This window comes from Plodia interpunctella, chromosome 7 (genome assembly GCF_027563975.2).
Source record: "Plodia interpunctella isolate USDA-ARS_2022_Savannah chromosome 7, ilPloInte3.2, whole genome shotgun sequence".
NCBI lineage: Eukaryota > Metazoa > Arthropoda > Insecta > Lepidoptera > Pyralidae > Plodia > Plodia interpunctella.
This window is the reverse complement of record NC_071300.1, coordinates 1,729,484-1,747,418: the sequence shown is the minus strand read 5'-3', so window position 1 is coordinate 1,747,418 and position 17,935 is coordinate 1,729,484. Positions and strand designations below refer to the sequence as shown.

The 17,935-nt window shown below is 34.8% G+C and overlaps 1 protein-coding gene and 1 long non-coding RNA gene across 3 annotated transcripts; both read right to left on the bottom strand.

The window, feature by feature from the left end:
- Positions 1 to 11,097: 11,097 nt before the first annotated feature.
- On the bottom strand, positions 11,098 to 12,712 carry LOC128671535 (cylicin-2-like). Of its 2 annotated transcripts, none has more exons than XM_053748069.1 (2): positions 12,555 to 12,712; positions 11,098 to 12,436 (listed from the first exon to the last, which is right to left on the bottom strand). In XM_053748069.1, the coding sequence occupies exons 1-2, from the start codon at positions 12,583 to 12,585 to the stop codon at positions 11,259 to 11,261; spliced, it is 1,209 nt and encodes a 402-aa protein (XP_053604044.1). In that variant the 5' UTR covers positions 12,586 to 12,712; the 3' UTR covers positions 11,098 to 11,258. The 2 variants fall into 2 exon arrangements, with proteins under 2 accessions (XP_053604044.1, XP_053604045.1); XM_053748070.2 differs by having other exon boundaries at positions 12,551 to 12,663.
- A 370-nt stretch (positions 12,713 to 13,082) lies between these two features.
- On the bottom strand, positions 13,083 to 14,956 carry LOC128671545 (uncharacterized). The gene is made up of 3 exons (XR_010369954.1): positions 14,800 to 14,956; positions 14,304 to 14,389; positions 13,083 to 13,374 (listed from the first exon to the last, which is right to left on the bottom strand). It is a non-coding gene; the product is annotated as an uncharacterized LOC128671545 (long non-coding RNA).
- Positions 14,957 to 17,935: the final 2,979 nt, after the last annotated feature.

Here is a 17,935-nt window from a genome sequence, read left to right as displayed (position 1 = left end):
TTTTGCATACATGTAGTTAGAAGTATGCACAGAAGGACATATGGAACAGTTATTTTTCATCCCCGAAAAATAACTGTTCTCGCGGGAAAATTACGCCGGCCAAGCCGCGAGCAAAAGCTAGTAGCAAATAATCCAAATGTACAACTTCTCAAAACGTCAAAATAAAACCGAAAACATTTTAAAAATATGCAGAAATATTTCATAAAAGCTGCTGAATTCCGCAAACACAAATATATAAGTGTAATATTATTATTGTCCCACATAACCCGGCTAAATAAAGAAGTGTCGACTGCCTGAGCCGTTTGCACACGTATATAAAGGAATATGAAAATAGAATGTTATGTTCCCACGTTTGGGGTACCGTTTTCCATTCGATTTATAGGACTCGTGGTAACTTTGTTAATTCGATTTTTTCTCCAAATACTTGATATATAATTTATCACGCCTGTTTTGGGGTAGAAACTAGAGACTGCCACTTGCCCAATATTTTTTTATAAGCTTTCTATGTATCCCACTGCTGGCCATAGGTTTGCCAAGCACGCTGAGCCATTTCAAGGTCGTCCCGCCATCTTGTCAGACGAAAATATAAAATAAATAATAAGTATTTACTGTTTATTAACTTTACATTCTGAAGGATTCGATCAGTAGATTTTTTTTACATTAGATTATGAGGTTTTAGAAATGTTCACAAAAGATAATTTGTTTCAAGTAACGAAATACTCTTTATCAGTGCTTCAGTCTTTATTTGAAGAAGAAGGAACGCACCAAAAAATCTGCAAACTCATTCAAAACAAATAATGGTTGTACGGAACCATCAAGCAATTTCACTCGAAACTTTTTGCCAGAAGCGTACCGCTTACGAATTTCCCTATTGCTCAAACAGTTTCATATTTTCTTCAGTCACCTAAACACGAAAGAATGAGCATAGAATTTCAATAGCATTCGTATACGAGCAACGTTTAAAAAAATGGCAGCTTGGTTGACAGTTTGCACGTTGCGTTGCCCAACCACACAAAATCTATGGACAGACTTCGATAAAATTTTGCACAGATATAAGAACAATACTTAATATTTTTTTAAGGACCTTAATAAAGAAATAAACACATTACAAATAATTATCCAGACAAGTTTCCCACTTCCCAGTAATATTACGAAGGCGAAAGTTTGTTACTCCTTCGCGCCCAAACGCCTTATACTCGTATCAGCGCGGCCGCAGCGGTCTAAACGCTCTGAGAACCACGCGTGTTCCAAGTCATGTTCGCTGCTGTGACGCGACGAATCCCAGGGTCCTGATGACTGCACTACATTGTCAAATCATAGTCCTAACTTATTATCATATATCCAATCTCCACGAAACTTTTCATAAGTACATGGCGGGAAATATATGTATATTTACTTACCTAAGTACTTAGGCAAAACTACGAGTGGAAGTAGATATCAAATGCTGATAATAAGTACCAATATTGTTAAATGAGTTTATTTTGGCATTTCTACTCAGAATGTAGTCAGCTTTCTTTCAGTCTGTAGGTATACGTAGCTCTGAGAATTACTATACAATTAAAATTTAACGTGAATAAAATTATTCTGAATGTCCAATTTCTGAACAAATAATTCAATTTTGTTGCAGTATAGTGGCCTATCGAACTTCAGTCGCGTCATTAGATAAACCAGTACGCGGGTATCATACGGTCGACGCAACTCTGTTAAAATCGTATCGCGGCTAACCAATCAGGTTAGCGATGTACAAGCACTTTGGTCAACTTGGGGCATGGACACACAAGGATAAATTAATATATTTATTTTTCAGAAATACATAGTATTCTTTAAATAGGAATACATAGTATGCCTTGAAACGCACGGAAAGAACCTTCCTAGTGATAGAAAATACTAAAATTTAAAAAGTGCTCACATAGATTACATGCATGATATCTGTGTAATATACATGGATTAGATGTATATGGTACAATTATGTATTAATCGTACTATTATATTAAAATGAATAAGACCAAGCTCATATCCAAATATTTTCCTCTTAAAACCAGCGACCCTGTGTGGCTTGGCTCGGGATCATAAACATTCAGAAATAAATTGTCTTAAAACAGTGAAAACTGTATAAAAATCCGTTGCGTTGTTTAAAAGAAGAAACCTTAGAAACAGACAGACGTTTGTTTTATGCTATGTAGTGATTAAATCGCATTGTTTTACGCGAAACAGATTTTGTGACAATGACATATAAGCAGTATAAAACAATATCGCCACTGTTTGTCCCTAGGTATGGTTTGATCTTTAAAACTACACAACTGATTTTGATGCGGGTTGTTTTAATAGATAGTGTGATTTCTGAGGAAGGTTTAGGTGTATGATAGTTTTACCCGAGCGCAGCCTGGATAAGCTAGTGATAAAATCAAGGAAATGCATCCCAATGCACAATGGTGACAACTGATGTATGTTGAAGATCGTGCGAAGTGGAGGCTTCAACCTTTCTGGCTAAGGAAGTAACCGGGAATGCCTTTATAGAAGAGAGACTTTATTAAATTGGCGTGTGGCTCCGCCCTAGAATAGGACCGCTGACCAACAATATCATTCCCAAGGAGGGTTAACCGGACCCTCCGGACCGGTTTTAAAATCATAGCCGAATCTACAAAATTGTAAGGTTAATTTTTACGCTAAACCTGGGCTTTGTGCTGTCATAGCCCCGAATGCCCCGATGCAATCGGAAACACGTGAAATGAGTAAGAGAGACGTTATTAAAATTAGGCCGATTTTGTAAGTAAATTGTTTATTTTTTAGCAGTCTCGTAACAGATACAAAGTATTTTTGGCTCAAGGATGAATGTCAACATTGTTATTCTTAGAGCTTCCTGTTAAGCCTATAATTTGTTTAGTGACTTTCAAACTGCCCTTAGACATTGCATTCACACCAATCTTCCATCAGTTTTCAGCTACATAAATGAACGGACAAACAAATACTTGAATTTGCCAGTAGGAACATCCAATCCTAACTTATATTATAAATGCGACAATTTGTTTATTTGTTACCGCTTCACACTCTATCTTGAATAGATATCTCTTCAAGATAGAGTGTGATCTTCTTCAAATGAAAGATCTTCTTGAAATTTTGTATACGTGTAGTTTGAAATACGGAGAAGGACATAGAGTACATTTCATCCCGGAAAAATAACTGTTCACGTGGGAAATTCACGCAGGCGAAGCCGCAGGCAAAAGCTAGTTTCTTATAAGTAATTGTTCGCCGCGAACTTAGACGACAATATAATTTTTTACAAAATTATATGAATATTTAAAAAAGGACTTGACTGATTTTGTTGCCACACTTTTTAAATCGATCGCTCAAAATTTTCGTTTTTTACTTATGATTTTCCGCGATACATTCCGCTAAGTGAGGCTTAAAAAGTAATTAAAAAGTAAGTTAAGTAATTAAAAAACCAAAAGACTTCGAAAATGTTATATGCGTGTTTAAAGTAAACAATACCTTATTTACTCACACAGAAATTTTCATAACAGTACCTAATTAATGTAGATTAATTGTTAAAAATGATTAATGTTAACATTTTTTGTTTAATCGTCTCTCCTGTAAACCTATCATTTACGAGATGGCGTAGTGTTCATTGGAGCTATCAAATTTCATCGAAATCAGAACAACAGTTTGAAAGTTATCGCGTTACAAACATACATATATATATATATATATATATATATATATATATATATATATATATATATATATATATATATATATATATATATATATATATATATATATATATATATATATATATTTGTATTTTTGTCACAAATTGGTTTGTAGATCTTGCTCGCTTCGCTCGCTCGGTCAAAATATCTAAGATGTATAGATAACGAACTAAAATAAGTATGTTAAAATTATTAGAAGAATCCAGCTCCGATCGGCACGTGTGTCCTGTCACTACTCAATTGCGTCGAAATGTGTTTAACCCAGCAATGGACGTCCATTATTCTATTAGGGCTGGTCGGGTAATTAATGCAGTAGTGAAAATGGAAAACGAATATACCAGTTATTTAGCGGGTCTCTATCTATAAGCATAACGTTCTTACACATATGATTTACGCATATCAATTTGGACCATAACTAACCTAACCTAAAAGTTAATTATGCCACTTTCAATCCAAAAATCAATTATGCCTTAGACCTATTATGCCAAAATATTGTATGCCAAAATCGTTATGACAAAGAACAATAGGACAAAATAGTATATCCGATAAAAAGTTGCCTCTTATTTAACCCATGCCAAAAAAGCTTAGGGTACTGGGCTACCAGAGTGTCCGTCTTTCACATCAAACATACAACAACAAACAAACAACAAACATATGAAGAAATCGAATCACTTTTATCTAGAATTTAATTAATTCCATCCCATAATGTTTAGTTTAAATTGTGTCATTGCTTTTTGCGAATTGCATGTTTGTTCCTATTATTTTTAAGCATTAAAACTTGTAATTGCACATTGTCTGCAAATAGCACATATTTAATTATTTAAGAGCGGGTCTTTCTAACACAGGTTTATATAACTTAAAAGAAAGGCCCAACCTTGGTTCTAAAATTGTAATTTTCAAGACAATAAAGAATATTATTATTATTTGTATCTCTTTTTGGGATTCACGGCACTAAGTCCGGTCCTTTGAGAGGCTTGCGTGGGGATATGGATCCAACACGTAGAGGCCCTTTGGAGAATTTTGATGTTGTGTAGGTCTCCCGCCAAGACCCGCTCCCGGATAAACCAATGAAATGATATGCCCATGAGCAGGGTCTCGGCGGGAGTGTGAACTATTGCAGAATAATGGATAGAAGTACTGGTCTATAGAATGAAATTTGGATGGACTGAGAATGGGCTATTGCAAAGAGTTCGGTCACCTGCTATAATCATGATAACTGACTATTCAGTGGCAGGTGGTGACTCGCCGCTCACTGGATGGGCCCCTCAAATCAGTCGCCGCGATTGGCGCCAAAGGGGCAACATTGGCGTGAGCGGCTAAGGGTGTAGAGAGGTGAGTCTGCGGGGCGCGAAATCGTGGTGATCCAGTCAGACACCCCCGGCGTTATGACATTTTACACTTCCACCCTTCGAGCATATAGCTCTCGCGACTCCACTCTGGCCGGCCGATGAAGGCAAGCCAGAGGTAGGGGTCCTGTTACCTATCGGTTTCCACTCCGACTTTGGGGAAGGAAGGCGGAGGTGAGGAACAGGGGCCTCCCCTGGGAGCACTCAGGTCCGTGGGGTCGCTACTCCCCAACAGCTCGCCACAAGCTGCCCTGCGGGCTTATTATTATTATTATTATTAAAACGGAGCAACGGATTGAGGTCATTTTTGGTGTTCGAAAGCTGGAGATTGTCATATGCTACTTTTTGCTACGGACATGTCCGATACAATCAAAAAAATCGAGCGGACAACAGCTAGTCTAGTATATAAGAGACTATTATAGTTCGTAAGTATATAAATATATATAATACCTACTACAAATCTTTACCATAATCATTCACGTTCAGTTATATATTTATGACTATGAATAGAATAAGATAGAAAGAAGAAATACATAGTTTGCTAGCCACTTCGCCTCTCGTGCAGAATGCAAAATTTTTTATGGCTAAAAACGTAAGATTCTTGTAATAACCGAGTGCCATCGATCACTATCTAATCTTAATCCCACCTATAAGCCCACCATACAGCTGTGCCCTTCTAGTTTCGCAACTCTTGGTGGTAACAACTCCCCGTAAGTGGTAAAGTCGTGCCACTGTGTGTGTATCTGTAAAAAGTATAGACCTTAAGGTCACCCTGCACAGCTGTTGTTTACAGTCACTATGTTGCAAAACGCCATCTTGAATCTGGAATTCCTGAGATTAATCTGGAAGATTCGAGAAGATCGTTCACTTAAAACTTGGGAGTTAGTTCGGAAATTAATTAATTTTGCTTTACCTACATCGCTGTAATTTCAGAAATTTAGGCAAAGGGCGCACGGCACATTGCGTAGGTAACTAGATTTCGTGAATTCCATGAAGTTGTTATGGATGTGTGATAAAAAAAAGATATAAATCCGTTCACGACTTGATGTTGAGTCAACCATCGCATCAATTACAGACTACATAAAAATCCATCGTCCAAGTAAGTAAGTAGTAAATTTGAGATCTGATTTTTGAGATCTTTTTACAAAATCGCACAATAACAAAATTCTAAAATTCTATTTGTCAGAAAACACATTTTCCACCGTAGACCCTGGTTATAATCCGACCGAATATTGTTGAAGGCGCTATCTCTTGTTGTACCTATTTAGGTCGGTTAATGCTGATCAAAGGGCAGGTCACTTGAAAAGAATCCCATAAGGCTTTATGGCCATAATCCGATCTTTACGAGTTGGGGTCGAATGAGAACAGGCAATAAGGGGATAGTGAGGCAAGATGTGGCCTGTGTTAACTTCTTTGGTAAATATTTTGCTGTATGTTCCTAATAATACATGCAAGTAAAACAAGATGAGGAGCTCAATTAATGGCGCAGTAGTTAGCGCGCTCGACCTTTAATAGTAGCAATTAAGACACTCACAATGGCCGATCTTCGCTTGGTGACTAAAATGTATTTTCTTGAACTCTTCCGTGCTTCTGAAGGCACGTTAAGCCGTTGGTCACAGTTGTAATTGCAGTCGTTTGAACCCGCCAATCCGTAATGGCCCATAGGTACTCCTTATCCATCCATAAGGAAGGCCTGGGGACGGGGAAGGTGGGGACGGAACCCATAATGCGCAAGTCTTGGCCGATTTTATCGCTGTTTGATCTAGTATTTTATGTATCAATGAAGTCTTATATAAATATATCGCTTATTGAACAGATTACAGACAAACCTTGATCTTCTCATAAATACCACGCAGTAACGCGGGTAATGCCTCTGTACTAAAATAGTTGAAATTACTTGAAATTTTGATAACTTCAAAGGATAGTTAAATCTATATATTTACTTAATATTATACAGTTATAATATAGTGGATTGAAACTGTGGTATTGTAATGGTTAAGACCGCCTGTGGATCGAAAGATTTCAGGTTCGTATCCTACTCGTGCCACATGAGTTTGTATACCAATCTAACTCATATACTCGTATAGTAGATTTCATATACCAACACTTGCTTCCAGTGAAGGAAAATATCGTTAGGAAACCTGTACACTGGTGGATAGTTTAGTTCACTAGATTATATGTGACTACCTGCCACTAAATGGCGGTAAATAGGCGTAAAAGTCACGTCAGATGCCTTTAGGCGACTTGAATAAACTCTGACACCAGTGTTAGTAACACACACACGCGATACGACGATGATAAATCTATGGCGCTTTTTCACATCAAATACCTTCATCACAGTCGTACACTCCTGACCTGGTCGTATAAACTATTATAATTTTGTCGTAAAAAGCTACAAATTACGTAAGCAGGTAATAAGGTTGAATTTTCAATGAACTTGATTAGTTTGACGACCTCGGTGGCGCAGTGGTAAAGTTCTTGCCACTGAACCGAGAGGTCCCGGGTTCGATCCCCGGTCGGGTCATGATGGAAAATGATCTTTTTCTGATTGGCCCTGGTCTTGGATGTCTATTTATATATGTATCTATTTATAAAATATAGTATCGTTGATTTAGTATCCCATAACACAAGTCTCGAACTTACTTTGGGGCTAGCTCAATCTGTGTGATTTGTCCTAATATGTTTATTTATTTATATTTATTTAGTTTGATGTAATGAATGTGAACAAGACATTCGATATCTTGCAGTTGTCTTTTTATGTCATGTCTATGGATCCGGCGCAGACTCCATTTGTCACATACGGTGAATGAGTTTATTTTTATATTTGGCTTTATTTTACGACTAGCTTTTGCCCGTGGCTGTGCCTGCGTTATTGCGACATTTTCCACTGAAACAGTTGAAAATGTTAGTAAAGATTATAGAATAACGACATTACTACACACAGCCCAAAATTCTTAACTTATTGCGAATGCGGGAAAATATAGAAAGGGCGGAACCACACGCATCAAACACAATTTCAATTGGCAATACATTAGCATTCTCAGTCAATCCACGGGATATCGTTCTAACAGGTTAATTTTTAGACAAATTAAAATAAACCCCGACTTTCGATATTCATTTCGCTATAACAACTTTTGAACGGCTGAACCGATTTTTGATCAAACATATCTAAGAACCACCGCATAAAAATTAGCTATCAAATAAAAAAACGCATCCAAATCGGTCCACCCGTTGATGAGCTACGGTGCCACGTACACAGACAAACTTATAACACTCTTCTTTTTGCGTCGGGGGTTAACAATACCCGATGGTGAGGCCGTGGGTCGTCACATTTTAAGTTATTTTATATTCGAAAATTGTGATTTTCGTTCTCTTAGTTATGTAAAAGCACCCCTAAATATATGTCACATACGCAAGTTAATATAACACGTATGCCTTTCAATAACGAGGTATACGCGCGTGACGATACATATACAAACAAACACGTACACAAAATTGAATCCATAATATTATTAGGTATTTTTCTAAGAAACTGTGAGAAAGGTCGATAGGTACGTCCTCAGATGGTTAAAGCCCGAACTCGACCAGTGCTCTGCTGTGCTGTGCTGAACGATGTTAAGTTTTGAATAACCAATTGAAATTCGTTTGTCAAAAATTACGAAATTCTATTGGAGGGACCATAGCCAATAGAATTGTGTAATGTTTGACAGTGCCTTGGACACTGCGCAGTATAGCAGAGAACATTCGGTACTTACGGCCGGAACAAAAGTTTAATCTTAGTTAAAACCCTCTTTGTTTGATTTAGTTACATTGTAGATTAATTATTGTAACAAGTTGGACATTTTTACTGGAAATAGTTACAGTCCTTATTTAATTTGTAGGCAGGGTATAAGAACAAAACATTCATCGCAAAAAGTAAGCAAATAAAACCGGCCAAGAGCGAGTCGGAATTATACACAAAGGTCTACGTACCACAATGTATAAAAAGGAAAAAAAACGGAATGCACTCCGGGAGTGCCGGAAAAAGTGAAAACTTGAATATTAACGTTGTGCATTTTTGACGTCTTACGAATTTTCGTGTCCTGGCGCGAGTTTAACATTTTACCATATTTTTACCCATCACAAAAAGTGCACAACGCTGCTAAAGAAGTTTTCACTTAAAAAATCACTAAAAGGAAACCTTCAATGGTAAATTCCTATTGCCAATAATCCTTCCAATTGCCAATACTACACACAGCTTTCACGCAACGTTTTTTCTGCATTCTCGAACACTTCCTTTATAATAAGTTAATTCGCAATCTTACATTGCACCTACTCTCTTAATTTAGTTGCAAAAAAAATGTTACCCTTTATCTCCTAACTCTAAACGACTATGAGACTGAAGATCTGATGATACAGCTTATAACCTAACACTACCATTCTTTTTCATTTATCATTCATTTATCTATTCTAATATCATATATCTATTATTAAATTAATTTCTAACCATCGTACAAGCTCCGCATTATATATTATATAAGATCTCCTTTCTCAATGCTCTCTTTAGTATCTAATTATACTTTAGTCTTACTCCAGGCGGGGAGAGGCTGGTGTACTGAGATACAGGCTCTGCTTAGTTCAGGCACCAGTCTCTCACAATCTTCTTTTATTGATACCTATGTACAATGTAACATATAATCTAAATAAGATTATACCATGTTAAGATTGTAGAGAGAATAAAGAATTTTTGATTTGATTTGAATTGTTTTTTGTTCATAAGACAAACAGACGGGCAACGAAGTATTTTAACCCTTCCAGCACTGAACCCTAAAAAGAGCTATCAATTTTTAAATAAGCAATATCATTTGTAACTGAGATTTTAGCCCCCACGACATAAATGGGGATACAAGGACGGACTGTTACTTTCCACAGAGGATTAACTCACCCTTATGGTTCGAGATATGAATCGATGGCAACGTGAATCAACGAAAATGACTAATTAAAGAAATTGGTTAAGTTATTAAAAGCGCTATATCTACACACAGATCATAACACTAAGTAAGGCGACATTTATAGTATTATCGATATATTAACTTATGTCATATTCATATTTGATAGAATAATCAATTGCTTCTCGATTAAGACCATAGATTTTCTATATATCACGCACGGTCAACTTCGTTCCGTGCTCTTGCCTGTACCAAATAATTTTTGTTAGTGTTTCTTCTTTTATTAAACAATTGGCGAATCGAAAATTATGATGTCAAGTGACTAGGTAACTAAATAAACTGACCAGTGTGTCCATCGTGTAAATAAACTGACCATCTGACGATCAAGTCGATTCGCAGTGAGACGTGGCTAACTAATCACAGCGCGCCATTGAAATGAAAACCCTCAATTTGCCCGCAGTTAATGAAAATGCCGAGTAACTGGTGAGTTCAGCATAATAAAGTTTCAATTTATTTGAAACTGTAAAAAAATGCGATATTTCTGCAGCGACCAAGCAAATGAGATTTTCTCGGCGCATAACAAGATAAAATGTTCTAAACATTTTTCCAATATTTTCGCGGAAGTCGATAGAATTTACTGATGCAGCGGTTCTACGGCGCAGTTGATAAGGTGGCATATTATACCCGTTTATGGAAAACAGCAATGTACGAGTACACAGATATTTTAAGTGCTCCGTTGCCAAAAATAAAGTCGATTTCTCAAACTTAATATTATTTATAGTTTAGTTTAGTTTTAGTTGTATATACTCAGATGAATATACAAACCATTGGGCGTATGGTTCCCGCCCCAGAATAGGACCACTTCATATCTTTCCATGTCGTACAAGGCAACTTGAAACTTGATAGGCGACAACTGCATTCCCGAGAGAGTTGACGTCAAGTAAGCGGCGGCAATGCAAATATATTTTTTAGGTCAACCTAAAGCCCTTCGGAAAATCACCACCAATAATGCAACCCAGAGCACTCTAGAGTGATATTTTGTATATAATTTAATTTAATATTTATATACTGTCACGAAATGAAAGGAAAATCTTTTTTTATGATAAATCTGTATCTGAGAAATTTATGAATAATTTGTCGCTATTTAATTTGAATAAGTAACATGCTCGCCGAACTTCGACAAACAGAGTAGGGTTTGATACGAAATCTGCATTAACAAAATAAGAACTTGTTATTCTATCTCTACCTGGTAGATATAATCATTGCTATTTTTGCTACCATGCCGACTTTCTTTTTGAGTTTTTGCTTTGAAGAAGTTGCTCGTGGTAGTCGTCGTACTCTGAAGAAATCTGGTACGTGTAAACCCTACCATTTTCACTTCTGAGAATCGGTTTATGCTTATCTGAATATCTTTCTTCTCTATAATCGTCTCGTGACCGTTTTTGTGGTTTTTGTAATTCCTCCTCGGAAATGTGTGTCGAGTCCTTTTTAGTATCGTTATTTTCTTCATCCGGATGCTTCTCTGTCACTTCATGTGAATGTTCTTCTGAATGTTTTTCTTTTTGTTCATTTTTTACTTTAGGTTCCTCTTTTTTTGATTCTTTCACCGTTCCCTTTTCAGTCGATTTGGAAACAACATTTTCTTTACTATATTTTTTTTCTTTACTCAACTTATCATGCTCCTTGTGAAATTCATCATCTTTGGTAGTAGAATTAACATGTACGATAGACACCCGTTTCAGCTCATTTTTTTCTAGCTGTTTTGTTGTCGCTTCAATGCTTTCATCACTGTCAGATTTGAACTCACCTGAACTTATTTCTTCTTTATATATTTCCTTCTTTTCATTTTCAGTTGTGTGTTTTTCGATTTCTTTGAAGGTAATCTTTTTCTTGTTAGTCTTATTGTCTGTTCGTTCAGCATGGTGGTAGTCCTCTTCTTCAGAGTATTGTCTTTTATCCTTTCCTTCTTTTGACTCCTTATCTGACCCTATGCTTATATCTTTTAAGTCTTTAGTGTTTGTCATTTCCCTTGATTCTTTTGACTTGGGTAAAGTTTCACTGGCTTCTTTTGGCTTATCTGTTGTTGGCATGGTTACCTTTTTGGTGAATTTCTTAAACTGTAAACTTAAATCACTTAAGGGAGCTATGGAGTAACTGCCTAAATTTGTCATCTTATTTACTTTACTCGATTCTATTTCTTTATCTTTTTCGTTATATCTAGTGTGTGTTGTTTTAACAGCCCTATGCGATTTTTTAACTCTTTCTGAAGAATCATAGTGCTGATCATTTCTTATTTCAGAAATTCTTTCTACTGCTTTGTCTGCAACTTTTTCTATTAATTTTTCGAATTTGTCAGATGAAAGTAATTTATCACAAAATTCATCAACGTCATAGTTTCTGATACGTGTTGGGGAACTCATTACACTTTTTATACTGAGCATGACTCCTAAAACTATAACATTATATATAAATGAAAAGAACGTAAATCTAATTCTGTTTGTAGATAGATATAATAATTATATATTAATTGATATGAATTGGAACTATAACAAATAAACGTACATACTTACACAAATATTGATGTTTATGTAACCAATCCATGTTTTCCGGATTTTTTAAAGAATTGCAATGTTATTCAAAACCGATACAAATAATGGTTTTTCATATCATTTTACGACTGTACTTGTAATAAAATAAATATATATTTTTATTAATTTTACTACGGACACTCAAATAAAAGAATTAATATTTTATTTTTATTTATATATTATATTAAATGATAATTGTATATCTACCTATTATGAGTATCTATAAATAAATATAATAAAATATGCGAATCTAGTCTTTAAATATACCGGACCCAAGTTGGCCGAAGCAAGCAGAACAAGGGGAAATGAGGTCTAGCACGGATGCTTATAAGACGTTTCGCTTCAGACATTTCACTATATCGTGCATTTAATTTACTGCCCTGAGTGCATCCAACTGCACAGTTAGAGACCTGTACATACAACGCCATGGATAATAATTAAGCAACAGAAATTTGAAACCCAGAATCGACTCGCTAAGAAGAAGAAGTGTTAAATAAATAAATAAAGAAATAAATTGTTCTACTTTTATTTGATAGATCTGTCAGACAGTCCCAAACTGATGTCTCAAAAGAATCTTGTTTCAATCTTTTTATTAAATCACCAAAGCAGTAGCAATAGCCGGTTGCATCAATTTGCTCTCGTCCACAGTCCCTGGCAGACACCACCACTTCCCTTTCACCATTGTCCTGGAACCACGAGAGCCTCGACGGACCACGGACACCCGCCAAGGCGACAGCACCATCAGCTGTGGTTTGACGTCATCACACACTTTGATCTCCAGAACGGAGTTTGGGCAAATTGGCTGCAATAGCAAAACAAATGTTTAGAAAATTCTTCATTGGTAATATTTTATTTTTCCACGTTTACTTTCAAATTTCGTCACAGTATCATTTATTTATTACCTTTAGCGCTTGAGGTGCCAATGGGAACTGCTATTTTCTCCAGTATTGCCAGATATATCATAAGGACATATGCCCTATCGTTGATCAATACTGACGAAGTATGGATCCTTGGAAGCTGATTTTATTTTTATTTTATTTATTAAAGAAACCAACAGCGTTTACAAAAGGATACAATACAAATTCTTATTCAATAATAAATAAATATATATACATATATATTTATTATTGAATAAGAATTCAAATTCTTATTCAATAATAAATAAATATATATACATATATATTTATTATTGAATAAGAATTTGTAAAAATTCAAATTCTTATTCAATAATAAATAAATATATATACATATATATTTATTATTGAATAAGAATTTGTATTCTTATATGTTTCTTTATATATATATAGGGTTTCTCTCACTATCACAATAATATAGTTGATGATACAAGTGAAGATTATATAAGTAATAAATATGTAACGAGCAGAATTCTGTGGAATGAGTGTACTTAAAAGTGTTTTAGAAAAACAAAAGAAGTCAGAAGGAAGGAATGCTTAGTATTCTACTAGATCACATTATTTTATTATGGTGATTAGTTCATATCTATAATTTGCTTGTATGAGTTAAGGTAGTAATTTCGAGAAAATATTATTTCTCCTGTATACTACCTAAGGAACCCACTTATTAAATTAATTCAGCTTTATTCACCCAGTACTCTAGGCTGGCCATTGTCTGTCAGTTAGCCACGGAAAAATATTATAGGTTGTTGAATTCCGTTCTTATGTTCTAGATGTCATTAAATAATAATAGTTATGATGATAAAAGTGTACTTACGATATATGTTATCTGCCAATTAATATAACCTGCTTGTAATTTAAAGTTTCCAATTGAAAATGGTATGGCATTGGGATCAGGCCGACCTATAAATTTTTAGATTTTGAAAAGTTCAATCTGTCTTTTTAATCACTTGTTTTATCCCTGAATTTATAATAATATTAAAAGGTAGCATCAAGAATTTGGTTCATAAAAATTGACTACCTAATTAAGTAAATTTACTCACTATTATAAATTAATGGATTTAAAAAACAATTTTTTTCTTTCAAGTTAGACAAAAATTCACATAGTAGCGGAAAAATTGCGTATTTTTTTTATTTTATAAAATTTTCAAACCTCATACAATTTCTTGGGGAATTAAAGTAAAATGGTTGGTTCAAAAATCACGAAATAATGTATGATGACCCGCTGGGACAAAATGCTGAGGGACGCGAGTGGTAAAAAGTTAACTAGTAAAGTCTTACTAACCAGGGATAGTAGTACAATTAAGTCTTACCAGATCTATCCTTACTACATTCAATTCCCAAAGACTCAGTTACAAGAACCGAGAGTAAAATGAAGAACAACATTTTCTTGAAAGTTTTATGGTAAAACTTCATATTATAATTTATTTAATACACCTTATTGCTACATCTCAATTTTAGGAAAATCATTTTATTTCAATTTAGATACAACAAATATTACGCAAAAATATTCGATTCGGAAGGTAAAGTTTATTAGATTTAAAAAATACGTTTAAAAACAATAGTTACATTTTTTGTGCACAGTAGCGCCATCTACTTTATATAAGCGCGATTGATTGTCAGAGTTTATGACCAAATCGTACGGGAATCGCGTACTTTTGGGATCAAAACTATTCATCCTAAGTAACAACTACCTCAATGCCATGTTTAATAAAAATTGTCTCAGCTGTTTGAGCGTGAAGAAGGCTTCTTCTAAAGTTTGTGATTATATTTGTTGAAATATACTCATTAATTTTCACTTTTGTAATATTAGTGGGATTTTACGATCTATAAATAAAATAAAAACATAAATTGACATAGGAGATAATGGATGGTATGATTGCATTTAGTGGCCATACGACTTCATTACTCTTTTCCTGTTTAGTTGTACTGTTAATGTTTGGAATCCTCTCTGTGCATCGATATTTCCCGAATCCTAGAATTTCCCTTGAAGCAACGAATGTATCATCTTAGATATTTTTTATATATTTTTATATATTATTAGAAAGAAAAAAAAAACATTGTAAGAAACAATAATGGTAAGCCGATCTGGCATGATAGGGACCAACACTGTTCAAATGAGTTTCTTTCGGCATTTCTTCTCAGCAGTGGTCGTTCCGAAATGCCAGTAGTTTGTAGCTTGTGAGAAATTACTATAAATATAAAGTTTGACGAGATAAAGTGCCTGTGAAGGTCTAATTTCTGAATAAATGATTTGAATTTGAATTTGAATTTGAATTTAGACCTCATCTCTGCTTCTCCACAGTCATGAAAAACTTTTGGATGAAGAATGTAAGTAATTTAATGATTATGGGATCATAATAATGCTATTACCAAAAGAAAAAAAAACTAGGTTCTTAAATAATATATTTTTCCATCTTATTACCTATTATTGTAACAGGTTAATTGAAAACAAATAGGTATAGTAAGTACCTAGTTTAGATTTTTTTCAAATACTAATTGATATTCTCTTTTGTCTCAGTTCTTGTGATATTTGAGAGACAAATCAAAAAAACATATATTTATTATTTTGTTAAATCGCAAAAACATTACCATTAATATAATATACCTATAAAAAAAATTAAAATGAGATGTTTGATGAAACATAATTTTTCGGTGACACACCGTGAATAATTGATTTATGGTATAATAAACGATAGGAAATACATTTTTTGAATCAAATTATAACTATACAAACGTAAACAAAATTAAAAAGAAATGGTTGCCTGTAAAGTCGGTTTTACGGGCGAAGATTTTACGTGACAACGTCTTTTTACGCGCGCGGCAGACCGATCATAGTTGAGTGGGAGAGAGACGCAAGGCATTCGGCGGGCCTCTCTCTCGTTCGGTGACTCATCGTAACGTTACCGGGCGTTACACTTTTTCATAAGTGACTCCCAGCCGCAACCTAATTTAAGACGTTGTCACGTCAATATAATCAGTTTTTTTTAGATCGTGACTCAAAATCGAATAAAATTTTGTGAAATCTATGATTGTGAAAACAAGTGTGAAAATCTTTTTCTTATGCTTAATATTGGTTTGATAAAAGAGATTTTATAATTTTAGTGGCTCTTAAAAAGTTCAATAAAAAAGTTACAACAATTAATACCTAATTGCCATCCTTGGCAGAGACGCTCCGAATACGGTGGTTCGTTTAAAAACGTCAATATGTAATTTCAATTTTAAGATCAGCCTGACGTCAAGCTTTGTCTATTAGCTCTCAAGGTTTTTCTTCCTTATTTGTCTCAAGTCCAATTATAGCGATGTTGACCAAATTGTGATCAATCCGAGTCTCGAATCCTTCTTGTGCCACTCGAGTCTGACGTATCTACAATTCGACTTGAGGCAAAAATATTTTTTCTATATGTTTGTAACGCGATAACTTTTGAACCGCTGGTCTGATTTCGATGAAATTTAAAAGGTATGTAGAATATGTCAATACAATTTTTAAGTTCGTTGTGCATCACAATCGATTCAGTCGTTTTTGAAATATTCACAATTTTGACAAAAAAATATTGTGTTCGCGAGGTTTAAGTTCGCGGCGAACAACTAGTATAGATAAATTGGAGGAGTCAACGGCAAACCACTGTTATACAATATAATAGTACAATACGTGTTGTCTTTGTGTGTGTTACATCCCATACTATAGTCTACTTTTTTCTTAGGGTGAGTTGCACTGTTTATTTTGACGTTGATTTTAACGTGCGCGCCGCTGACGTTTAGACAAAATGGCGTAGGTACTTTGCATTTTTCTGCATACGATAAAGTTAATGTTAATAGATTAAAGTTAACGTTAAATTCGACGGTGCAACTCACCCTTAGTTTAAATTTATATCTCTTCCCGCTACTTTCTCTACATCTCTCTGTCCGTTGACTGATAGAAAAAGCCCTTTTAATTTTTTTTTTGTAAAAGAGTCACATAAATAAATTCCAAATAATAGCCATGACCCTTAGCCATAAGGAGAGTAACTACAACAGTTGCCCGCAACTTCGTCCACGGTTAAGAGTAGCCTTTATAACTTTGTAACCTGCCTAAAGGCTGAAAATCAGTGCTGGGCATTTTTGCATAACGTAAAACTGAGCCATTAACTATTGTGATGCGCGCGCACACCTAAGATTTTATTTATATGTTCGTGTGTGTGTTTACAATAAAAAATATTCTTATCTGCACACCAATTATCAACTGAATCCATTGCTCAGTTTTGATATAAGAAGAAAAAACGAACAATCACATTTATAATATTAGCGTGATTAGCGTGACTGTGACTGGAGTCTCACCCAGTCATCACAAGACAACCGCAAGGAAATATATACATTGTTACTGGTATTTAACGCATAACCTTCCAAAGGCGCATAAGGTACATAGAGACTAACATCTTTTTTGTTCTACGACTTTTGTCTAAACGTAAT